This window comes from Rhopilema esculentum, chromosome 4 (genome assembly GCF_057945365.1).
Source record: "Rhopilema esculentum isolate cy_ngs chromosome 4, ASM5794536v1, whole genome shotgun sequence".
Taxonomy (NCBI): domain Eukaryota; kingdom Metazoa; phylum Cnidaria; class Scyphozoa; order Rhizostomeae; family Rhizostomatidae; genus Rhopilema; species Rhopilema esculentum.
In genome coordinates this window covers 12,208,462-12,235,341 of record NC_142818.1, presented here as the reverse complement: position 1 = coordinate 12,235,341, position 26,880 = coordinate 12,208,462, and the positions used below count along the sequence as shown (strand labels likewise).

General features: G+C 35.8%; 1 protein-coding gene across 1 annotated transcript; it reads left to right on the top strand.

Annotated features, from left to right (window-relative positions):
- Positions 1 to 269: 269 nt before the first annotated feature.
- LOC135691147 (E3 ubiquitin-protein ligase Su(dx)) lies at positions 270 to 23,132 on the top strand. Its single transcript, XM_065208922.2, has 26 exons — positions 270 to 436; positions 4,159 to 4,218; positions 4,579 to 4,604; positions 4,887 to 4,928; positions 6,260 to 6,368; positions 7,030 to 7,154; positions 7,495 to 7,621; positions 7,989 to 8,224; positions 9,327 to 9,423; positions 10,012 to 10,107; positions 10,823 to 11,000; positions 11,667 to 11,757; positions 12,136 to 12,220; positions 12,814 to 12,920; positions 14,032 to 14,056; positions 14,493 to 14,571; positions 15,035 to 15,106; positions 15,888 to 15,976; positions 16,556 to 16,653; positions 16,822 to 16,883; positions 17,363 to 17,496; positions 18,356 to 18,496; positions 18,854 to 18,974; positions 19,221 to 19,422; positions 19,895 to 19,967; positions 20,632 to 23,132. The coding sequence occupies exons 2-26, from the start codon at positions 4,190 to 4,192 to the stop codon at positions 20,729 to 20,731; spliced, it is 2,544 nt and encodes an 847-aa protein (XP_065064994.1). The 5' UTR covers positions 270 to 436; positions 4,159 to 4,189; the 3' UTR covers positions 20,732 to 23,132.
- The last annotated feature ends 3,748 nt before the right edge of the window (positions 23,133 to 26,880 follow it).

Below are 26,880 nucleotides of genomic sequence, written 5' to 3'. Positions count from 1 at the left end.
AATTGATTTTCTGTCCGTCTTAGAGAGATGCCCGCTTTAAAAGGTGCCTTAGAGGCTCCAATGTATTCCAAGATGTTCTTTCATGTTATGTGGTTAAAAGTCTAAAATTCCAGAAAATTGATTTCGCATGATTTTACTCAAAGTCCGAAACTCTTATGAAGTATCTCCATTGTTATGGGTTTTTCTTGGTCATTGCGTCACTGTCTATATTCTCCCATAAGCCTTTGCAAAAACTACGCATTAGAAGAATCTGAATGTCACGTGACATGATACAGTGTTTTACATTTGGTTGATTATTAGGCCTAACGAAGTAAAACGAGAACAGAAAAGCAAGGAAGGAATGATAAATAATGTGGAAATCGCAAGGACTCAATAGCTGATCTCGATAAAAATATACTTGTAGTTTGGTTTTGAATAAAGAAGATATGGTTAAGTGGTAAGATCTTTATTTAGATTGCAGCAATCCAAATTTTTATTTATCACATCTACTCATTGGACTTTCTCCGCCTGTCATTTATAGCGCATCGCAGAATGACCCGATTTTGTTAATTAATCATTCAGATGTTCAGCTAACGATGTTTCCTAAATATAAAGTTAAGTGAATGCATAGCAATCTGCTCTTCTTCTGCAGCTGAGAAGGGAAATAATTATGTATTTGGTGGACACCATATGTGCCGTTCCTGGCATACGGAAGAATTTTGTCCGTCGCTCTGGATTTCACACGAATAAACCCGATCAAGATAACACTTAAATTTCTGCACGATACGATCAATTTCTGCAAGAAAATAAAGTGACTTTCACGCAAAAACTTTGTGTTTGCAGCCCAATATTACTTTCTGTTTATTCTTATTGTGGTGGACAATGTTATGATAGGAATATGGTTTGAATTTAGAGTCAAAAATTGGCCCCGGAGGATTAAGCATTCATTTTCAGTACTTGCTTTAAATAAGCATCCCTATCTGCATGTTTCTAGCATATGAATCATCAAAAAGATGTTGGTAAGGTAACGCAAAAAGCACGCCATTAATTTAAGTTGCAGTTTCAGAAATTTTTTCTATGATTGTTGATCATTGTTGATCACTTCATTATTGTTATTCCATATCTGATAAGTTAGTTTCATTGGGGGAGGGGAATCAACATTTTTTTCTTTCTATTGAAATTCCTTATAGTCAAAAGTTGGGCTTTAATCTGCAGGGGAAAATGTTAAATTTCTGAAAAAATTGAATGATCATTCAGTCAAATCGTTTGATTTTTGTTTGTAAGTAAGGAAACACAAAATTCATTAGAAATATTAACCTCCATTGCACTCAGGTAAATAAAAAATCTTAAAAACAAATTTTTGATAAAACAATGTATATATATATTTCTTGTTTTTTATTCCAATCAAACAAAATCATTTTGCTAGTTATATTATATATTAACATCTAAATATATATATAAACATTTTAAAACATAAATATATATATATATATATATATATATATATATATATATATATATATATATATATATATATATATATATATATATATCAAAACATGCAATGAGAGGAATTACTGATGCAAGCATAGCACAAAAGCTGCCATTTAAACAGATTTTATTGTAATTTTAAAGCTGTTCTTTATATGGCAATAGCAGAAGATGAATTTTTTTAATGAGAATTATTCTCACTCTATCATGCTTGATAGCAAATCGTTAGAACTACCATAGTATTAACAAACTATTCATGATTTCCGTTCAAATGGCATCTGTAATATTTGATCAAAGTTTTTCTGTAACAGACTTTTGATGTCCCCAGGCATGCATGATGCATCTCTTCATTATTCTATGCCAAGTTGGTAATTCTTAGGAAATTGGATGCCCATTTAATACTGAAATATCAATGCTAAAAGCATGATATTATACTTTATAATCAGTATGAAATGGAATATTTTATCATGATGAGATTTCATTAGGTATGCTTTGAAATCCATAAACTGTTTCAAAAAACTTAATTTTCAATATCTTAAGATTAAAAATGCCCTATTCAAGTAAGATGTTTATTGTGTAGAGCCTTCTTGATGAATTTACTTTTTAGGTGCTTATGTATAAATATCAGCTATGTGCAATGTTTAGACCAAAGTCTTTGTTGCCTATGACTAAATATATAAAAGAAATGTTTTGTACTACATGTAAAAATATTCAGTGCTGTAGTGACACCAATGTGACAAAATGAAACTAAAGTTAAGCACCCAATTAAACCCAGGAAAACTTGTAAAAATTGAAAAATTTGATGGCATGGCTGAAATTGAAAAACTTCAATTTCAATGTTTTCAATTTTAAATTTTCCATGTTTTTTGAGTTTTGTAAAGTTGCATCCAACTTTGTGCAAAAAATTTCTTGATGATATATATATAATTTGGCATTTGCAAAGTCATACTGGATTTTATCATCTTTGTGTTTTGACTTTTTGTCTGAAATCTTGAGACACTAGACAAGTTTTGTTTTAATGATTGTTAAAGTTTTATGAGATTAGCAGTTTCGGTTATTCCAATGAGAACCTGATATTTTGCATCAATATCATAGTCTAAATTTTGCATATCATTTATTAGCATGATGAAAACACACATAATTATGGAACACTGTCCGTTTTAAATTAGATAAAAATGTAAAAGTTGTTAAGCACTGTTTTCTTCAATTATTTTTTGCAATATAGTTTTATCTGTTTTACTAATTGCATGTGAATTTCAAGCTTCCATGGTTTTCTGCACATTGGTGTTCCAAATTTCTGCTCTAGCATGTGTATTATTTTATAATTCAGTTAACATGTGCTCACATCATTTTCTTCAACATCTTTGTTGGAGTTCAATGGAATCAAATTTGTGTCCTGAAGTTAATTGTCCTTGGCTTTACCAGAACTTGAATTATTATATTTGCTTTGCAGATAAAGGGGATAAAGCTGTCCCCTTTATGAGACCATTCATATAATTATTTGATTTACATATTTGCATACTTGTGTTTGTATTGAACAAGACAGTTGCCCTGTAACACATAAACCTTCACAGGCACAGAAGCTCCCATGGAATATTTTTTTATCAATTGTTTTTATACTTCTTGTGTAATAGATGATCACAAGATTTTCTGATTTGACAGTATGCAAAGCATAAAATGACATTATAAAAAGCAAAAAATGATAATTCTGTTTGTTTGATAATATAAAACAAATTCATGTTCTATATTACCATTAAGTCCAGAATAAACAGATGTGGGTTTAAAATGTTCCAAATTGCAAAGAACTGGTTGGATGGTAACTTAAAAAACAGCAATTTTGAAGACAATGGCTATGGTTTCACAAGTCATACAAATGTGAACAAACTCAAAAATAAGATTTCTCCAGTTTCTTGATGATGAGAATTAAAATTTATAATAAATGAGGGGGTTTCTGGAATTAAGCCGGATGAATTTTTTCAGGATGGGTGGAATAAGGATGTCTTTGGTGAAATAAAATTTAGCAGGGAGACATTTCATTCCAGACTAGTGTAATGAAGAAATATATTCCTTTGGTACTGTTTTCTTCAAATATTTTTATCAAGTGAACAAAAGGAAATGATATCTTCTTTTAAGCTGAAACAAATAAAGGAGTAATTACAGAAGAAGTTGTACTGTGTTTTTGTGTGTGCATGTGTGAGGGGGGGGGGCATATATGCAATCCTTTCCTGTGATTTGAATCTGACATTGATAATTCTTGTTGTGTATATATGGCCATTTTTCTTTAATGGGTGTCTGTAATATGGTGGCTTGAAAGTCGACTTTTGCTAAGAAATTTTCTGTACAGTGGTTGGAACAGTTTAGTGGAAGATTTCTCAACTTGATAAGTTCAAGGCTTACAGGTTTGCGGAAAAAAGAATAAACTTCAGTATGCAAAAGACATGACAGTTAATGCTATGGCCCAAAACTTAGTGTACGCTAGTTTTTTGGCAAGCTGACATTAGACAAGCTGTTGCCTCCTGCCAAGAAAAAAACTGTGTTAGAGTATAAGTCTTGATGTAATGCATAAACTATGAACTTGGTTTAAGTTAGAAGTCATAGTGTAAGACAAAAGCTCAACTATTTTCTTGTACCATCACCAGGTATTACAATGTGATTTATAATTTGTATGTTTTTTCTCCTTTATTGTAGATATTGTTGCAAACCCTGCAGCTAACAGATTATGGGTGAAGCCGCAGCAGTTCCACCAAGGTAGTACTGATTTTGATGTTTATGTATTACATATCTATGACCATGAAAACAAACCAAAACTCAGATTTTGATATTTGGATAGTTGGAGGGATAGATAAAACTCAGATCTGAGGATAGGGATAGTTGGAGGGTCGTGATAGCCAACCTCCTGATAGAAGATGGTACCTGATGATGATGATGATGATGATGTATTACATCACATTGATAGTGATGGCAAATTAGTGTAAATAAAGCATTGCAAAATTGATCCAACTTTTCAATTGGGCATCAACCAGAAAATATATATTATCAAATTTCAGTATTTGAAAATCAATTTTAGCACAACTTGCTCAAGTAACACAATTTTCTTTTCCCTTTTAGGTCTTTTTATCAACTGCATTGTAAAGGTAAATTTTGATTCCTATTTCTTTTGTAATTTCCATAAATACCTTTAGGTTTTGATACACTTAAATGGTATTTAAAGTTTGTTCTTAATTAAATGAAACAAAGGTTTGCGTTGCAACAATTATGGAATTGGCCTCTGTTATATTGCCTCAAATTTCTCTATCTTTTTAATTAAATTCTTCTAGTAAGTAGGGAAGGATGATATTCTTCTGTTAACATACAGTTTATAATTTTTGTATCATTTTGTTGGACACTCATTTGATGATTTACTGTTTTCTTTTCAGTAAATGGAGCTAAACTTAGAGATGGCAGTGGTAGCTGGTTTGGTGAGTAGATTTGTGGCCAGTTAGTTCTTCCTGAAGTGATTTCTACTGATTTGTAATTTGAGTATGTACTTTAATAGCCAGAAGAAATTTGCTAGCAAATATACTTTCCCAGTGCAGACTAAAATCAAACATTGGTCTTGCCTTTCCCTAAATAGTTTTCTTTTTCCTGGGGCACATGAAATCGGACATATTACTAAATTTGATAGCTGCTCTTGATTGGTGCATAATTTATAAGAATTTTGTGTGTAGGGGTTCCAAATACCTTTTGTAAGCTGAATCCTTTCTTCTCATGAGAGGCAACCTACCCTGTTTGCTTATAGATTGACATTTTAATGGAAAAGTAAATGACCCAATGGACTGCTCCTTGCTTCAGACCATTCACACTTGCAGATTTTTTTCCTTAATGTTATGCAACTGGTGTAAAACCAATATAAGCTCAGGTTTCATGAACTGCTTACATAAAGCCAGCTTTGCTTTTTTATAAATGATTGTTATTATGTAATGATAAATTAATTTAGAGTCACAGCAAAGACTTTTTAAAATAATGCACGGAAAAAACATTGTTACTCTTTTTTCTATGAAACGTTTGCCAGGATATTCTCAATGCCAAGGAATTTACCTAGAAACAATTTTTTCTGAGTAGGCTTCATACTTCCCTTGTAACTAGTGCTAGAGATTGCCATATATGCAATCTTTGTTCCAATAACTCAATTTTTGTAGTGAAACATCAATGTCTGTTTAACTTTTTCAACTAGATCTGTTGTGCAATCATTTTTGTGATAAATATATTTTCATGTGAAGAGTGTATGATAATTAATTTGGCAGGAAGAGTCTGACCTCCCCCCCATTGACGTTTGGCAGACAGTCCTGTGTGAACAATTAGGTCAAGTTCTGTGCCCACTCGCTTATATTTATCAAAATGGTTCTGAGTCCATTTAAAAATTTGTCAATCATAGCGAAATATGTGCATGTGGTGGGTTTAAGACAGTAGGTTTCAAGATCATAAAAAATGAACAGGTTAGAAGAGGGAAATTTCTTGAGTAAGACTGCCAGGCCTTCAGAAAACTGGCGCTAGTTTTGGATCCAATTGAGATATTCAGAGAATCTCTATGTTTCATTAAAATGTTTATGTGTATCTAAAATGGGACAAATTTGAGATAGTGGGTGACATGTCTGGGTTGATGAAATGACCCCTACTGGCACAGGTACTTTTTGAAGGCTGTTTTTATGGTGTGATGGATTGATAATAGCAAGCAGGTAGGCCATTGTTTTTTATTTCTATGTTTTTTATTCTATTGTCTTCAAAACATGTCAATGGCTTTTTCTTTCAGGGAGCAAGATTGATCCATATGCAGAGCTTGTTGTGGATGGTCAGCGGCCAAGGAAAACAGATGTTGCGCGAAAGACATGGGAGCCGAAGTGGACAGAAGACTTTACAATGTTTGTTTTACTCATTTGTTATCCATTATTATTTATATTACTAATCACCAACAATAATTGTATCACTTAATAATAAAGATCTGTTTTTAATCTATAACTCAATAACTAAAAGGCAATTAATTGAGCTGAGTTATGCGCAACCTAATAAATACTAGGCTAAAGTTTTGCATGGTTGGGGATCGTTTCAACTCTGAAGCCTTTGACCAAGAGAGTAGTATTTTTAAAGTGATTCACTCTGAAACCGTGTTTTAGATGATACTCCAAGAAACGTACAGCAAAATCTAATGGCATTATTGATACGACCTTTTCGTTGATCCACCCACTCTCCCTTTGTCAGTTTTGTTGACACAAAAATCAAGTTTCTACCCTACCAAAATTTCTTTTCGGGATTTTTATATGTTTGTTGGTGTACAAGTATTTGTAATCACTAGATATTTCGATCGATAAAGGCATAATTTTAGACCTTTATGAATCTCAGGAAGGCATAATTTTAGAAATTCGGTGGAATTTTATGAATATTGTTTAAAACGAATGCGGCTAGTGAATCAACTAGGAAAGTGTAGCCAAGTGTCTTTACGTGAAAAACTAACGGGCCCTTAAGATCATATATCTTTATCTTTGCATTTAATTTGCTTAGTTTGAGCAAGTTTTTTTTTCACAGCTTGATAACACCACATAGCATTTTGGAACTCAAAGTTTTCAACAAGCAGACGATCAAAAGCGACGCACTGCTTGGGTCAACAAAAGTCGATTTGTATGATTTGCTCAAAGCGAACAATGGGACTTGTAAGTGCAACTGTTCAAATTATCAAACTCTTTCAAAACAGTAAATTTGTTTAACGTAAACTGTGTATGTTTTGCTGTAATTACAAAGATAGTTTTACTTCGATCGATAGTGAACAAAATACTTCTGGTAGCCAATAAAAGATATTGTTCAAGTGACGAAACGAGACTCTGAACAACTGGCAGTTAACAAGACAAATTTGCGATAAATATTTTTATCAATTAACGACGTGACATTAATTGTCTAAGTGAGTATCTTTAGAATCAAAATAGTGAAATGTGAAATGAATCGGCACATGATTATGATTATGCCCAGTCTTTAATCAGTCTATGTTTTCCATAGTAACAAACCTGGCGCTTAAACTTCCCCTCTTGGCAGTGAATGAGACTGTGGTTGGTGACATCGAAATTGTATTGACTGGATTATCTTTGGATATAGATGCGTTCAGACCGAGAAATGATATTCTTTCGTGAGTTGAACCTATTTTCACCATTTTCATTATCTTAAGCCTTATAGTTGAATCGCCTTTAGATGGACCTTCGGAACAAGGGGGTTGGGTGGATAAGGAAATTTTCTAGCTTAGCTGGAGTACCACCTTTGGCTTGAATAAGGTAGCAAGATCAAATTGGAGATTGAATTAAATCCGAGTTAGTGACAGTCTGGGGTATCCGAGACACAACTCAATAGGATTCAACTGCACCTTGTTTTCGTTTTGTTTTCTCGTGCTTTGAACTTAGATTTGGATATTTTGCAAAGATTTTCATATCATTGATGTAGATGCTGACTTTTATTTTCAACTGATCACATCGATAACGCCCTGTTATTGTTTACACTAGAAATGTGAGTAATGGAAGTGCGGCTGCAAGAGGAAGCCCTCCGCAGTCTAATGCCAACCGTCGGTCAGTGGCTGGAGAAAGCAGTCCCACAAGCCCGAGCAACCAGCCGCTGAATCGAGCTGCTACTGTTCCAAGAGCACAGCCCCCACGGCCGCCACAGCCGGCGAACAGCAACAGACACAGTGTAACCCAAGCCCCTTTGAACAGCAGTGGTAACAGCAATACCTCTTTGTCAGGTGAGACCGAAAAGAGGGCCAAATTGTGATGTCATTCTAAAATCTATTTTTAGAATACTTATGTTTTGATCACGTAACCTGAGAGAGCATTATAAAATACCTTCACCTTGGCAAAACCAGTTAGTTATATTAAAAGTTAAGTGAGATTCTGTCGGTTAAAAATTTCAAGTTTGCTAACGAATTACTGTTATTCTGACCTGGTTCATAAAGTTATGAACCAAGACGAATTAAAGGGCTAGAGCCTGTGCTCATTTGTAATATCTCAGCCCATTTGTAATATCTTCAACTGATTTTGCATATTTAGAAATACTTCATGATGCTCTTCTAGGTTATGGGGTAAAAATTGAAAATTCTCCAAATGGTATTTATGACATCATCGCTATTACTTCTAAGTTATTGAGCGGCCTTTAGCATGGCAATTTTCAACCCTGAACAACAGAATGCCTATGACATTTCAAAACGAAGTAAACAAAATACCCTTTCCTGAGATGCCCAAGTCCTTGTGTTAAATTTTTATTATATTTCACTTTTCCGTGTTCCATGTTTTAGAATAATCACCCTCCTTCCCCTTATACTGGGGTGGATATAGCCATTTGGGTTAATCTTGTTATTTCGCTCAGCTTCAAGATACTATTATTGAATTGTAATTTTGTAAGAAATATAAATTCTATATATTATTTAAAGTTAAAGAATATTGAGGAACAACTCGTCTCAAAGTAATATCAAATTAGTTGATTCTTATTTGCTATAGGCTATTCTTGAATGCTGTTCTTGAAATGCTGTCATGAATTTTTGCTGTGGTTGTAAAATTTCTTTCAAATTTCAACTTTTTTTAAGAACGTCTATTTTTAAGAAAAATGAATTGTCATCCAGAAGTTCAGAATTATATATGACTCATGTGAATCACTCTTCGATTTTCTCGATATTTAAAAGATAAAAGCATTTCCCTAACATTTTCAAATGATATATTTTGTGTAAGTTTATTTCCACTGTGAATTAGGTTCTAAATTTAATCATTTTATTTTTATGGTAGTTGTAACTGTCGTTTGTTGTTTTTTAAATTAGCCGGATGTATATAGATGACAAATTTGCTTTTTTCCAGCTGCTGGCGCCCCGCCTGCAAATAGGCCGGCCAATGGACCACCGAATGGATCACCTACTGCTACCAGTGGGGCTGCTGAAGAACCTCTTCCTGCAGGGTAAAATAAATCATTTCAATTTACCATTTCGGTATTAAATAGCAATAATATTTTCAAATTTGGCTATAATGATTTTTGTGGTTCCAAGAATCCTTTCTCCTCTTTGCTATTGCGATGAATATAAATTAATATTTAATTGGTTCACCCTTGAATTTAATAAATCTGTTTTGAATAAAATCATAAAAGCTACTAGAAACCAATGGGAGTTTTGAAAGCATAGAAGACAAGACGTTGTTTGCACCTGTTGAACTGTATGCAATTACGTCATAGCGAATTTCAAATGATTATGTCGCTCACGGGCAACAATTTGAGAGAAACAGCTTTGAATATACTGATAATCTCATATTTGTTACTATTTAGCTTGTGTAGTTAGTTTTCAGGTCCACAGCTCAATCGTACGCATATTGATGTTGCGGTCATTGCTTATTGTGATTTTAACCTCACGAAATTGGGGGGGTGGGGGCTTCGGATAATATTGGGGGGGGGCTTTGGATCAGTAGTCCGCGACCCAAACCACTGAGTCATCCTCACAGACCACATCAATACTGTTTTCCTGGCCTCTGATAATTTGTTAATTTTGATTTTTAGATGGGAACGGAGATTCGATCAGTATGGGAGACCGTATTATGTTGATCATACAACCAGATGCACCAGTTGGGAACGGCCTCAACCTCTTCCATCAGGGTTCGTATCCAAGTTCATCGAATTGTTTTTGTAATAGTTCTGTAATTGCAATAATAATACTGGGTGTATCGCCTATTGCACATACTTAGATGCTATTTCGTGTTTTATGACACTGATGTCAGTGTCCATTGACTGACCCAAGGCTAAAACTGCGATAAAGATCGTTGAAAGTAATAGAATGATAGTAAATGCCATAAGGCAACGCCCATTTCCAATGTTTTAAGAAGAGTATCATAAGGGAGGATATAAACAATTTTCTTGACTTCGACTAGACTTGTGCATCAATTAATCCCATTTATCTGTTCTTGGGCTTTCTGCCACGTGATTTTAGGTCTTTTTTTACTGTTGATAATCTAAAATAGAAATTATTTTTGTTTAAGGCTGTCATTAATTCGTTTTAGAATGTGACGCCTACGGAGGAATCCATCATGATTTTCTTAGCTCTACTAAAAAAAGTTGTTGACCAGTCTGTCATATTGTGCTCGACGCCGTATAGACAGAACTGCACGAGCTTCGCTGCATAGAACAGTACTGCTCTAAGTTGCAACTCGCAGTTATAATGTGAAGCATAAGTTCTTCATGAGTTTATATGAATTGTTATATGAAATTAAGTGAGGCTAAAATCAGAAATTTCAGGTGGTTTCTCTGTCACTATCTGGTGATTTCCTCTTGAAATCTTTCGAATGTTGTTATGATCGCAGTGTTTTTCTTGCAGATGGGAGCGAAGGGTTGATGCAAGGGGCAGGACGTATTATGTTGACCATAATTCAAGAACGACTACTTGGCAGAGACCTACCGTAGAATCAGTGAATAACTACAATCAATGGAGGTCGAACCAGGAAAGACACGTCACCCAAGAACGGGAACAGTATCAGCAAAGATATCTTCTGCTGGTGAGTGATGCGCTTCGATTATCAAGAACCCGTTGCAGCAAGCTTATCAAAACCCGAACCACAGAATCAGAACTTATGTATTGGTTAGCTATATCGTATTTAGCGCCTTCTTATGTCCGTCTTTATGTCAAAATCTAAGTTAAAGAAATGGCGGGTATATGTATGATGCTCTAACCAGGGGTGTAGCTCCTTAAAGAGGACAAAATGGAACTCTCGCAATAAATTTCTCAATAGCAGGAAAAGGTAAATGCCTACCCTTAGTCCAAAGAGCCTCTTGGCTCAACACCCCTGGCATTATTCAAATTTGAAAATGCAAGAGTCGTTTCAAGAGTAACGCTAATGGAAATTTAAGTCCGCATCAGACCGCAGAAAGTCTTTTTGACCACATTATTTTGAAAACAGGTTTCGGGTAGTGCATTTTAGGATGAAAGTAATGGTGCAGTCTGACAGTTATTCATGCTGCCGAAGAATGACATGTCTGCCGATTAATCGATATTGTTCCCTTTTCCTTGCTATTAGCTCGTTACACGAAGGAACATTTGCGTCGTTTCAGCTTACTTAAATAGTTGTTCAATAGTCTTTTATTTATGTCTCAATCTAAACTTTTTTTGTCTCATTTAAGCATTTTATGTCTATGGGAGTTTTGATGATCTTCTTTCTCGTCAGAATCAACAAAATCAACAAAATCAACCTGCTGGGGGAGCCCCTGCCCCGCCAGCAACAAATGACCCACTTGGCCCCCTTCCACCAGGCTGGGGTAAGTAAAATAGCAAGTTAAATCGCGTGACTTGAAATCACATCAATTCTAGCAGGTATATAGTTCGATGCTCCTTCGCAAATCTGTGTTATGAAGAATAAGCATCTTCCTTGAAAGTTTGGCTCTATAAACTATTTTCTTTGGTTCTTTGTTTATATCTTTATTCATTTTTTTACTTGCTGCGAATCACCTTGATTCATGTATCTTGAATTTAAAAAGACGGAGTTAACCAATTAAGTCAAGTTTTGGACATAGGTTTAGAAGGCAGTGTCAACAGTTTCAGGTGAAAGACTATTGAATTTTGTTAACTTTTTTTAAGATGATTAATTCTGCCCTTAGTTATTTCTTGTATATTGATAGCAAAAATATTCCATTTAGAAAAACGTGTTCATGACAGTGGTCGAGTGTACTTCGTTGACCATAACACCAGGCAAACACAGTGGGAAGACCCAAGAACAACAGGGTAAGATCTTTGGAAATATCATTTTATCAAGTAATTTCTGCATGGATTCCGAGAAAACTATTTCTTTAGGCTGAAAGATAACCTAACTTTAATTAAGTAAACTAATCTTTGTTTGCTGCATTTTCTTCAAAGACTGTTTAACTCATATCCTAAGCAATTTGTTGCTATCTTAAACTACCACAAAGAAAGGTCATACAAGGGTCAGGGTGGTCAAGTGCCCCCTTTATTTCTTCATGTCGGGGATTTTTGCATTTTGTAACTTGCTACAAAAACTGTATTGATGAATTTTTTGACGATTTTCTAGATAAATGTGGTCGGAAAAAGGATTTGAATTCTGTTTTGAGTCACACAAACTTTGTCACAAATAATATTTGACCTTATTAAAATAAATGTTGCGTTTTTCACTACGCTAATTGGCTACGCTTCTAAATAGCTTCGCTTTTTTGTCGGAATTTCGCCCTTTCTACGGAACTTAAGCCACGTCGCCCCTGTATAAAGGCTAATGTGGGCTACTTGTAAAGTTCTTTAAAATTGCAAGCAACTCTTTAGTGTTGTTTGTAAGTCTTACAAGTATTTGATCTCTTTGACAACAGGATCCTTGGCAGCGCACAACCTCTCCCTGCCGGCTGGGAAATGCGGTATACTCCCGAAGGACTCCCTTACTTCGTCGACCACAATACTAGAACAACGACATTTACAGGTAAGTGCATGCCTCTTTAATATACAAGACTTTTAGCTTTGACTTAGTTAATAAAACCTTGAGTTAGTTGATAAATGCCAAACATGTGATGAGTCCTAAAAGTGATTTTTTGAGGAAACGGAAAATATGTACGTAATGGTTCCTAATAGGTTTTTCTACTGCTCTAAGAAAAACCGCTGAGCCCTACTTATTTAATTTTCAGATTAAATTGTTTTCTCTTGTAGTCTAAAATATTGTGACAAAACAATAAAGCTGAAAACGTTGTTCAATACTATAAGACAAGTATCACAAACATTCTAAAATCCCTTGTCTAACCTGGAGTAGCATTTTGAATTGCCCTTCTCCATTCGTTTCTGCGTTTCTTATTTTCTTTTTCTTGGCGATGGAGAATATAGCCATCACATCATCATATCATATTTATACACGAAATCCTTACTAGTTTTTAACCTAAACGAAAATGCTCATTGTATTTGCATCTAATGGAAAAAGAGACTAGAACAGTATGGATTTGCTGGTCTTCCTAGGGATCGTGCTTCGGAAAGGGTACTAGCCTGTTTTAGCGTCGAAAATCTTTCGTATCCGAAGTTAAAATTTAATCTAAAACGCTTTTTAATCATTTTTCTAAGACTTTGACGGCTCCATACTATTTTGACTTTAATAAAACCTCACCTGGAAAACTTCATAACTACAGATAATTTTTGTATGCGATTTGTCACCATGTTACATTATCCTGTTGGTGCCTGGTTGTTTAATGATGGGTAATGAACTGGTCGGCATATTTGGAACTGGCTCTTTGTTCCAACTATGTATGGCTCTAATTCATGCTAAAAGTCCTTGGAACACTATACAGTCAATGATAGATTTTATGAAATAAAAGTTTCTGGCCGTAAGATACAGAAATATCCCCCTCCTCCTAAAAAAAACCATGTTGGTTGAGAAGCCTTTTACTTACCCTAGCTGATAGAGTTACCTTGGGGTGAATTTTAAGCATTGTTTCAAGGGGGGATGGCTGCTACTGAACATGTGTGAAATTCTAGTGTAGTGTACCAAAACTTTTGTTTGGCATGCATTGTATCTATGCACAGCTTTGATGCTATTTGTTTATTTTTAGACCCACGCACTGGACAGGCAGTCAAGTAAGTTTCATTGTGTTAATAACTATTAATTGTCGCCTTTTTGGCAATCTCTTTCATTATAACAAAGTGAGAAAACGTTCTGTAAATTATTGTTGGCAATTGATTAGTAATTCGCATATGCACGCAACTTGCGTTAAAGTTGGTTGAATTTGAAATGAGTTCGGTTTTGAAATTTGAAAAAAGGGAAATTTCTGCTGACAGTCGAAAAATTGTTCAGAGATTGAAATTTTGTTTCTCGTCAATCATACGAAGCAGGTTTACTGCTCTGATTAAATTGAGAGATCAATTTTGTCTTCTCGAATTTTGATTTGGGGGGGGGGGGTGGGGCTAGACGTCACGCTAGCGTTTTCGAGCTACTATTTCGAGCTCCGTTCAGTTTCTTTAGAAATCTTTTACCATGTTGATCCAGTTTGATCAAAGTACTTTGTCTTCTTAGTCGATCAGCTGCCTTAGGGACTATTGCATACGAAAGAAGTTTCCCCTTTAAATTGATGCAATTCAGAAGGCTGTGTCAGGTAACTTTAAACACCATACATCTATTTTGTATTCTCATTTGCTCTTGAACCATTAATTTTCATGAATTTTACTATGGACAAAAATGACCTGTAAATTATCCATGCCACAAACTTATCATTTTTTGTGCCACAAAACTTGCATCATAAATCTAGCGTCAATCTTTCTTAGATTAATGTATTTGAAAAAGATACCCCCAAATAGACAGGTAGGGAAACAAAACTCATACCAAGGTACGGCAGAATTCAACATCAGAGAGATCTGTTTTGATTTGTGTCTCCTCCAGCTCTCCACCTTGGATCAAATATTTGTTCATTCATAAATATATCTAGCTCCATTGCTCCATGCTGTGTCGCTTCATTGCACTCACTGAGGCCATTTGAAGTGTTTTTACAGAGTATTGATTACGTCGATAGGCCTACAACCCTGTTCCTCACTTTTGATCAACCCTGTTCTTTCATATAGGACTATGCTTTGCCAAGCCACGTCAAAATTCCAGTCAGCAGAAACAACATTTTTGAGGATTCCTTCCAGCAGGTAATGCCTTGAATTCTGAATTAGCAATTGCTTTCAACTTATGTATCCTGTTAGCTTAATTCCACGTAAATCAAAGAAATTCACTACATGACGTAAATAACCCCGGGTTTTTTAGAGAAGTGCAGTCCGCATTTTCAACAAAGGTACATTTGGTCGGGTGAATCCCTTACTCGACAAAGTCGTATCTTAACTAACCCACTAGTCTAGATCTGCCGTCTGGACAAATTCTTAAAAGCACCCAGATTCCAACAAACAATGTTTTTTTCCAAATAGTGTGTAGCATAATATTGGTTCGTCTATTAACGAATAATATTAGCGAATCAAATAATGGAAAACTCATGAAATTCTTGTGGATTTAAATCAAACCTTAAATTAAAATTTAGAAATGCACTTTTTCCTATGACAGACACATCTTTTCAAGCTGAAACTGGGGTTTTCCAGATTGACGGGAATGGTTGTAATAGTTTTATAAATTTACTCCATTCTTGAATGTCCAGCTTGTTTATTTTTGTCAGATCGAGCGTTGAATAATTCCCATGAAATATTTTGACAACTGCTACATGGTATCCCATTATGAACAGACAATTTTAAATTCAAGAAATTATTATTTACTAACTTAAAGTACAAGTCTTTGGGATGAAATATCGATCTTAAATGACATTGTCTTTTTTCACCTGCTCTTTGGCTTAGTTTTCACTTTCTCGATCGATTAGTTAAAAACAGGTTTTAAACCGGTTTAACAGGTGTCAGTGTGTGATTGATATTTACGTTTACGTTGTAGATTATGCGCCTCAACCCACGTGATCTTACTCGAAGACTGTACATTATGTTCAAAGGCGAAGAAGGGCTTGATTATGGCGGTGTAGCAAGGTAACCAGTAGTATTCATGCTTGTTGGACGTTTTTTATTTAGTTTTCCATCGAGCCTTGTCAATGCACTTAAACCTACATCTGGTTTCAGTCCAGCTATGCAAAAGCCCACAGACATTGCAGCTATTCAATTTCTTGAGTACTCACTTCCTTAGAAGTACGACACTTAACTTTTGATGGGAATTGTTTAGAATGATATAATATTAGCTACCTTTGAAGTATGACACTAATACTTGAAATGGAAATTTTTGATAACGCATCTACCTAAGGAGGATGACACTTCCTTCGATTGTGATAATAATGGTTTAGAATGCTTACTAATTTAGAAGTGTGACACTTATTTTGCTTGAAATAAAATTTGTTTATAATTCTATCTAATTAAGGAGGATGACACTTAATTTGTAATGGAAATGGTTTAGAACGATGAAATGATAACTACCTTTGAAGTATGACTCTTATGCTTGAAGTAGAAATTGCTTATGATACCTTATGAGGATGACAATTAACTTGTTTAAACTAGAGAATTGTTCAGATGCTCGCTACCTTAGAATTGTTTTAAAATTAACTTTGTTTTATATAGGGAATGGTTTTTCTTGCTGACACACGAGTTTATGAATCCGATGTATTGCCTTTTTGAGTACACTGGACAAGGAAGCTACACTCTTCAAATTAATCCAGGTATGAAATTCAACTTCAATTCAGTTTGATGTTTTTGATAAATTTTCAAAATATGATACACGATCACACACTGTCATGTCTGAAAGATGAAGCATCGTAGTTGCTTGACTAACAAGATCGTGAGATCATATGAAATGCCCTGATATTCGGTCAATTTTTTTCCCATAGGTTCATATGTGAACCCTGACCATCTCGAGTATTTCAGATTCATCGGCCGAGTTGTTGCAATGGTAAGTGTTCCAAAATACAATATGGTCTTATGGTCTTTTATCATTTCCTACTCAGTATCTGAGTGAGGCCCCCTTCCCATGAAGGGTGTGTGTTCCCTACTTTCTCGTTAACTAAGAGAGGCCTCTCCCTCATGTGCGAGGGATGTGCTTCCCCGTACACCTCCTAAATTAGCACCCTTCAAGTGAGCATCAATTGACATTTTTAGAGATTATATGCGTTTTTCAACACATCCTTTTGATTCTAGTCAAGCTCTCGACAGGTTGGAAAAGTTAACAATTAGGCCCATGGCTTGAAACACTCAACCTCCTAGTGAAATTTCAGGCGAAAAAGAATTTGATGTGACAACATTGCAGCTCTGAAAATTGTATTATTTAAGAGAGGAGGGGGTTGTTATGGAGTTCGTCGAAAATACTTAATTCTTTTATTGAAGTGCATCTTATCCCAAAGTTATAATTCTGTAACTGTTTCGATTTTGAAGGCGCTGTATCATGGGAAATTTATCGACCGAGGCTTCAGTATGCCATTTTACAAGAGGATGTTGGGGAAAAAGCTGGTTTTGCAAGATCTGGAAACTCTTGATAACCAATATTACAATTCATTGCTGTGGATCAAGTACGTTCTAAGATTTTGAATCATACTTTGAATTTATAATTTATTGGATTCCACGAAGCAGCATCTCTTAAAAAATGTGCAGAAATGTTGCTATTCCCTCAAAAATATGATGCTGTAAATATTAATTGGTTGAGCTAAGTGCAAGTCATTTGCAAGTCTTTTCTTGGGCTCTTGCTTTGGCCTTTGTAACCCAAGCCATCTTTATCTCGCCTGTGTTGAGCAATGAAGCATGCAGTCAGCCCCCCCGAGAACCATGCTTGGCCCTTGGGTAGCACAAGTACAACCGGCCCCTATTTTATTGAATGCTGTTTCGTTATTGCATTGAGCCCCAAATTCGTCATGCCAACGAATCAAAGAGTCTAATCTATGGAATTGGAAGCAGACTAGACACAGACTAGTACATATCGAAAAGTTGTCCTCAGAAAAGTTGTTTATAGTGCATATTGGTATAGGAATACCCATTTAACATTTACATGATCCTTTGCGGCATGTGGCCTCAGGGTAATTGCCCCTTTTTACCAATGGAAATGCATGCAATTTTTTCAAGGAAACGAAAATGCACTTGTCTTCAAGTCTGTGCCCCTCTCTCTCGTCTTAAGATCAAAAGCATGCGTACCAATTATTGTGTTTGATGCTTGAAAGGGGAATGGCTTTTTCCTATAAGACCTCTAGCTTGGTTCCCCTCAATTCTATGCAGGCTGAACTCATATGGCATAATTTGGTCATGAAATGTACTTTGTTTAACTCCATATTTATTTTCGCATTTCATGAACATTGTTTATGTTAAAACACAGCCTCTGAATAAAAGCAAAGCAAATATTTTTTAGACATTTGTAACATCCTTTTTTGTTGCTCTCAGGGAGAACGAGATCGATGAATGCGCCCTTGATATGTATTTCTGCACCGACATGGAAATTCTTGGAAAAACAACCACACATGACTTAAAAGAAGGCGGAAAAGATATTCTTGTCACGGATGAAAACAAAGAGGAATACATTGAGTGAGAATTTGACACATAATTTTTTCATAGAAATGATCAGTGAAAGAAAAAACAAAGTATTTTAAGTTACTTTGATTAAGGTTGAAAGCTGGACTTCTGTGCAATAGATAGTGCATTTAAAGTGCGAAGATCAGGCAAGCTTTGTTCCCTACCACCACCACACTCCCCAACCCCCTCCCCCGTCCTCCAGAAGATGCCGACTATCAATCATTTTGAGCCAGCATATTCATGTATATTTAGCCAGCATATTCAATAAGCTGTACGCTTGCAAAGTCTTGATGTAAATTTATCAACCGTGGAATACTTGTAATACGAACCCACATAATGCGTTTAATATAGTGGAGATTTCCATTTTAGCCTTATGGTTCAATGGAGATTTAGTCGTGGGGTCGAAGAGCCGCTGACCTCATTCTTCAACGGATTCAACGAAGTGTTGCCGATGCACTGGCTTCAGTACTTTGACGAAAGGGAGTTGGAGGTGTGTATTATCTTGATTCTACAGTCCGTATTTTTGGCTATGATTCAACGGGATTACATATAAGCGATTCAGTTCTTTGGATTGAATGAGGTGCCCTGAGATTCTATTTTCTGTATTTTTCATTTCAATTGCAATTAGGTAATTGACAACTGTTCTGGGCAGTTCTGAGAAATATTGTCACCAAACCTATTTCCCTTTATCGCTTCTGACCATGAAAAGACAGTTTATCTTGAGCTTACATTTCAGCTGATACTCTGCGGAATGCAGGAGTATGATATAGATGACTGGCAACGCAACACTGTGTACAGGAACTACACGAAAACAAGCAAACAAGTCATTTGGTTTTGGCAAGCTGTCAAATCGTACGATAACGAAAAGAGAACGAGGCTGCTACAATTTGTGACTGGCACGTGCAGACTTCCTGTCGGTGGCTTTCAGGATCTTATGGGTACTTACCGTATTTTATATATTTAATGCCCCGGCGTTTATTGAATTTATTTCTTTTTAGGAGGGGCGACTGTTGGAGAGGGTGTTTATAAGAGAGGAGCGTTTACTGAGAAACCTTTTTGAGATGAAATAATTTTTTCAAACCAATTCATGATAAATCTGAAAATTACAAAATCTAAATAATTGTGAAAAATAACCCCTATCTTTATCCCTCTACATAAACATCAGTTTATCGTTACTCAAGTTTGTTTGAGTGATCAAAAGAAGCACGCCACTCTTTTGTATCATCCCATTGCAAGAGAAACTCCTGATTATGATGTTATCCAACAAATAATTCATTGGCCTGTTTACAATATAAAATGCCTCTTTGTAAAAGGGGTCATGAAAATAGCAGCTGAATGAAAATACCCAGTTATATATACAGGATTAATTCTTAACTTTGTTATTATCTTGCTATTAATGGTCAATTCTAGGGAGCAATGGACCACAGAAGTTTTGCATAGAAAAGGTTGGGAAGGAAACTTGGCTACCCAGAAGTCATACTTGGTATGTTGATGTGCTAAATTGTTCACCTGGTACCTAATTTCATTAGCACTTGGGAAGGATAACTTGGAAACCAAGTGGCACTTATCCTGTTTAAAGCATAGATGCTTTGAAATGTTGAGGTCCTTTTGCTGACTACCTTCTTTGATAGACGAGTGACGCCCTTTCCTTTTTGTCGTTTGCAATAACTCTGAGCCCCAATGTCTTAACAACAGTACAAATTATAGCTTTTGAAATTACGCGTGCTTGCCAACTATCACCGTCATTAACACTAATATTTGGAGTAACCAACTTGTATCAGCTACTAAACTTGCCATCATAGAACCATTATATGAACAAATCTGTATTTTTTTACATTATATCTATTTTTTCAAAGTATTTTTCTTTTTTATTAGTGAATTGTTTTTGACATCTATGGAATTGAAAAAGTGATTTGAATACATCTAATTCGCAATATTCATATGCTCTTTTTTAATTATCCAAAATTGCACGCAAATATCGGTAATTTGTGTTTTGATATTTTTTTTATTTCCCAGTTTATATTATCTTCTTCATTGTAACAATGTTTAAAGCAACATCTTAAGCTCTTGGTGTTCACCATTTCTATTCATCAAATTAGATTTTGATTAATCGAGATATTATTGTAACGAAATGTTTTTGTTCCTAGTTTCAATCGTCTGGACTTACCCCCGTACAAAAGCTACGAACAGCTTCATGAGAAACTCACTTTTGCAATTGAGGAATGTGAAGGCTTTGGTCAGGAATAATTAGCTTTCAATTTAATTACATATTTTCAAAACCATGGTGGCAATGCTGATAAATTTACCTTATCTGGATATGTAGACGAGTTGATGTAATGCCATATGGTACTATTGTAGAGTAGACACACTGTGGAATAGACGAAAGTTGGAAGGGGGGTAGATAATTGTCGAAAACATTTTAATTAGCTAATTCAAGTTCAATCGTCTGTTTGCGACCCCCTCCCCCTCCCCTCCCCAGCTGTCCTTGTGATGTGTTTCAGACATTCAATCTGCTTTTGATAAAACTTATGATATCTATTGTAGCAAATTTACGCAAAGATAAAATGTTGTTCTTTGTAGTCCTCGTACCTTCAAAGAGATTCCATTGGACTCTAAAAGAGTACGTACCTTCCCGAAGCAGATACGTAGTTCGAATTAGAAAAGGCGGCATATTGGATTCAGATTTTCGTCAATGTGTAGAACTGTTCTCTAAGTGCGCATCAAGTTGGTTGCCACAGCTCGCTTGCACATTGTTGTTTGCGCTCTGGAACAACTTAAGTCCCCTTAACGCAAGTGTTGTGAGGTCAGTTATTCAATGGAGCAGAACTGCGGAAAGAATGGGCTCCAAGTGATTCATTTTTAACTGATACAATTTCTTACCGCCTGCCTTTCAGTGTTTGGTTTAAGAAAAGCCCGTTTTGCCATTTGATATTGAAGGCTGCTGCCTAGCTAGTCGCTCCATGCGCCTTCCCAGCAATGGAAAGACTTCTAAGTGCAACGTCTCCTTGGTGTGATGCATTATCTAATTGTCGATCTTCGAGAAATGTATTTCGAATTACTTGCAGTTAGCAGAAATCTGTTTTTTGCCAACCGAGTTTTTTTCGTTTTGCAGATAACTTTTTTCGCGGTGCTGTCGTATATTATACATTAATTCGGGGCGAAGAAAAGGTTTCAAAATTTTGTGAATTCCATGTCCCAGATAAGAAAGGGTCGTAACGTAGCTGGTCAAGTGTTGGAATCCATCCACTTCTTGATTTTATTTAACCACCAGTAACTGAAAGTTGAAAACATGAACAAATTTTTATGTTGTTGGTTGCTGCTGTTTTTCCTTCTGATAATTTTAGATTTTTTTATATCTAATAAACAAAGTATTGATGACCGTACTAACCAGTGCAATTTCAGGCTTCTGCAAAATCTTACATTTTCGACATCAAACTTATGTTGATCACTAGATTTGTGAGAACTGGAAGCCATTTATCTTGAAATCAATAAAATTGTTGGTCTCCCCGAAGTCCTTTGAAGCCTTTTCCGGTAATTCATTTCAAATCACTCGGCAGGGTCTTTTCAAGACGGAATGAAATCTAAATATTCCGTACACGTAAAGTACCCTTTGCAATTGTATTCAAATTTAAAGCTGTTTCTTGATTTCTTAATTTTTGCCATTGTTACAATTTTAATAGCCTACTCATTTTTGCTTCTAGTTCAAATCAATTGTGGTTGGTGGTATTTCTATATAGGTTAATTGTCTCGGTAATTTCTCATTTTGTGTCATTGTAGATAGAGTAGAAGAGGTGCTTGAAATTTGATTCGACAAATCGTTTACCGTATATTGCCGAGTGCAGTCTGTAAAAAATATTGTCGAGTGCAGCCAGCCCTGTATAAGATGCACCCCATTATGTCTTCCAGAATATCTTTACGCCCGTCAAAGCAAGAAGCTTACAAAGGCCAGACCCGTATTGGCTATAAAACAGTGTATATTCATGTTTTGACTATCGTGTCACCGTATCATTTAACATCTTGGTCCACTCTGACAGAGGTTATCGAAACCATGTCCTGCTATCGAGAAACCATTTTCCTTTCGATATTTAGCACTCATGCGAAGGAGAGGGCCTACTAAAGATTATCTTTCAGGGGTTTTTATTATCGATATGTATGTTCATCAGGACATTTTAATTATTGAAACCTAAAGTAGTATCACAAATGTAGCACTAATCTGACTTTGCTATATGTAGAATTTCGCGCGTCCCGTCATGATCTTTGTTTATTCTGTTTATAAGCGGCCTATACGTCCCACTCAGGTGTTTTGGTCGTAGATGGACTTTGTACTCGGCACAATATGGAGCGTCTTTTGCGGCAGCGTTTGTGACAAGTCATTACCTGAAGATTTCAATTGGTTAGGCTATGGTACTATACTATGCTGATTGCAGCGTCTCCCTGCAATTGTTAAGTCTGTTTTTATTATAAAGTTAGTAAAAAACCAGTCTATCTCACCAATTTCTGTCCTGTGCTGGTCCATCCAAAGTCCTGTGTCACGATGTCTTTCAAAATATTGACGTACCATTTTTGATTCATATAACTATCAATGTTTTAGATATAAGTTATTCGTAGTGGTGTACTTGTCTAATGAAAATACTTTTGTAAATAAAAAGTTGCTTTTTTAGAATGTTCTTCAAACGCAAAGTTTTGCAGTGATGTAAGCTCATCGAAAAGGGTCAGGGCACCAAACTGCAGTTCACGGACGTGGGCTGCTGCTTGACCTTTTTACTTTTAGCAAGAACTTTGTTCGAAAACGGCATTGTTAAACGAAAATTGACTTTATTTGAAGGATAGTTGAAATGAAAACAAACGAAACAAAGAAAAGCAGATTGCAAAATGTTAAGTCAGAATGAAAATGGAATGTTGTGAGCTGTGGTGTTTGGCGGCAAGGGCGCTGAGGCCAAGAACGTGTCATGATCTGTAGAGCAGGTTTCTAAAATCCAGAATTCTAGCTTCACTAAGTATGGACTCGAGTAGCTATATATACTGAGAGCGATCCGGAAAGTGAAAGGATCGGATACGTGTGATAAGACAGCGTTGTCGATTGAGTTAAGAGAATTAATAATAGATTTTTATGGATTTCTATTTCGACATCATATTTATAATAGACAAAATCGATGAAAAAAAGTTCGATATAATAAGTAAGACAAAATCAGATATTCAAACGTTTCGACTCTACCTAAAGTCATCTTCAGTGAAGTACTTACAAAAGCAACAATTTTAGCTACTGTAAGTAGGAAAGGATATAACAATAAGTACCGAAAATGTTCATGAATGGCAAAGAGCTCAGAGATTTAACATTTTGTCCTTGTCTACAGTAATACACCACAGGCCCTACATACTTTTATTAAAGGTAGATCCTTTGTGAAGGAAAGGTTACATATCGTTCATTGAGGTATTGCATGGGCTCCGACGCAAGTTGGAAAGTGGAGGCAGAGTTACCATTATCTCGTATCGTATGGGTTCGTTTGAGTTCATGCTGTTGTATAGATTATGGTTGGCATAATAAGCCTTGTGCCATCAGCTACGCCAACCTTAATCAAAGAATTTATTATTATTATTATTATTATTATCATCATTATTAGTATTATTGGACTAATACTAAACTTGCACTAATCCAGAGCTACTCCCCTTTTAACATTTTTTTTTCTTTTCTCATTACTACGATTGTAATAGTTTTTATTTTGTAAACACAGGCTAACCAGTTACAAATTACCTTCTAATAGTGAGATTTGTAATTGTAGTTTTAACTGGAATTCAAAATGAAAAGTTTCCATTATTATTATTATGAGGGGCAAAGCCAAATTTAACACCCATAACAAAAGATTTTGAAAAAAGCTCTATTGTTTTGCAAAGAATGGAGGGGGGCAGGTCATGTACTGGAGAGATAAGAAGCTAGAGACAGACTGGGCAAAATTACCTTCTGTTGATCATAGCCAACTCCCCATCTTATTTCCTCGAGTCTAGAGAGTGATGTCTTCTTTGCCATCTTTACTGCAAGTCACGGTGAAGCATTACACTCGTTTTTTTTAAGAAACTGGCTATAAGAAACTGGACAGTCAGAAAAAATTAAAAAAAAATGCAGTACTCGAAACAAGAAACTTTAAAAGCTATTAAAACGTGATAAAACTGAGAACAACGAAATTTTGTAAAACCCAAAAACTGGTCTAAAGTGTTTGCATTTGGTAACGATCGACAACGGATCAATGGAAACAATGATTTTTTTAAAAATTATCAACATTATGCCGGAGTTATGCTAGATTCCAAGTTATACTAGATGTTATGCTGAATGAAGATTTTTGGCCAATGTTATGCTAAAAGCGTAATATTATGCTAGATCTGGTCACACTGTGTAGCAGTGCTTGAGTAACCATTACATTGTGTCTTCTATACGGCTAAAGCAACAAGCGCGCAAGTGTGCATTGGCCTTGGGTATACAAACTTTGTGTTGGCAGAGTTTCATTCTCACACGTTACAAGACAACTTGAAGTTGGACAGTGGAGAGCAAAGGTTTTTTCTTTGCGACCCTGCCCACCCAACCCATGTCTAGGTATTTTTCAGGTTGTTACATGCAAGTTAACTTTCTATTTTCTTTTCTTCGTGCATTAGTTGTTAATGGCCGCATGGCTTGTAGGGCATCAATTCAACGTGCCTCGTCGACCAAAATACGTGCTTTTTGGTTTGAACGGCGTGCCTCGACTTTTCATGCAGCTCGAGCACTGAATTTTTCGTGGTTATGATCGCTGATAAATTCCATCCTGTTGCAGAAACGGGCAAATAACAACGGAAACATAGGAAGACAAACCTTCAATACACTCCTTTCTTTTTTTAAGAACAATTTTATAAGAACAAGACTGAGCTTCTGCAAAATGCAAATTGGAACAACACTTTATCTCAAACACGAGGATTTTGGCCATGTGTGGGTGCTTTTGGGTGAATACCGTAAATTATCTTTTAAGCCCCCCTCTCAAAAAGCCCCCTCTCAATTAAGCCCCCCTCTCTTATTAGCCCCCCTTTTCAGAAAAAAAGGTTAATTGGCTCCCCCTCTCAATTTAGCCCCCCCCCATATTTTCACTGATGCCAAAAAAGTATACTATAGACAAAAAACAGGGATCTTCATTTTATCCCTTGGTCGTTCAATACTTCGCATCAAATCAAAATTCACACCATGTTTCTTCCAGTCACGACAGATCCGAAGACAAAGATTTAATGTGCATTATGCACGGGCCATGTAAGAGCCTTTTCCAAAAATCACTGGCCGTTCTGAGGGATGAAGTCGACCTTTTCGAATTCTCGATTTCAGAAGGCGACATGGCCCAAGAAGATATTTTAGAATTAATAATTTATGTTTTTTACTTCGCAAATGACAAAAAATTAGTTTACCACTGGTTCTTTATTACAAAATATTTATTAAGCCCCATCTCTCAATTTTTCCCTCCTCTTTGCCTTGCAACACACGTCATGCTTCGCAGCGACCGCACCGCAACGCCTTACTTGTGTTGCCCAGCATTTTAGTTTAATGGTTGCTACCAACAAAGTTACATAGGAAGTTTATTTCGAACCTCGTTTTGCTTGTTTTCTACATTCACGTTTTCTAATTAACTCAGTAACACATTTGTATTTTCTCGGCATTATATCTTTTTATCCTAATAAACTTAGCAGATTTTAAATAGACCTTCGCGAATAATTTGTTTGTCCCTTGAGCTATACTATTATGTGTTTAGATTTTTACACAATTAGTTCAGTTTGTTTTATGAGAGCATTTGTGAAAGGTTCTCCGGTTAGTCTGAAATTACGATTTACTTTTAAAAGCATTTCGTCGATATACATCTTGTTGTTCCGAGAAATTTGTCGTTTGTTTCGTTTAATTCTGGAAATAAGTCCTTTGGCCGCTGAACATATTACAGCTAAAAAGAGAAATTACGGTATTAAAATTGGTCGGTAAAGGAAGGTTGTCTCACTCACTTTGTTGGCAAATGAGGCCTGAACACTACCATAGAGCGATAAAGCTAGCAATCACACTGCTTGCAACCTATTAACTTGAGAATAAATTAAGAACAATCAAGCCCAGGAGCGCCGGAACGACCAAGGGGCTAGGGGGACAGGCTTAAGCAAAAGGGCATTTGAAAAAATTAATTCTCAGCTACCAACAATAATCTTGTAACTGCGATTTTGTTTCAATCTTCTGTCGGCAACTTGAAAATCGGAAATCTTGAAAAAGAAATTTCTTGACAAGTCCCGAGAAATGTCGTCATAAATAAGGCACTTCAGTCAGGATTTCATATGAATCTCATTGATTTCCTACCAAATGCCGGCGTTAAGGGCACTTCTATGAAAAGGGCACTTTAGCTCCCCTAGCC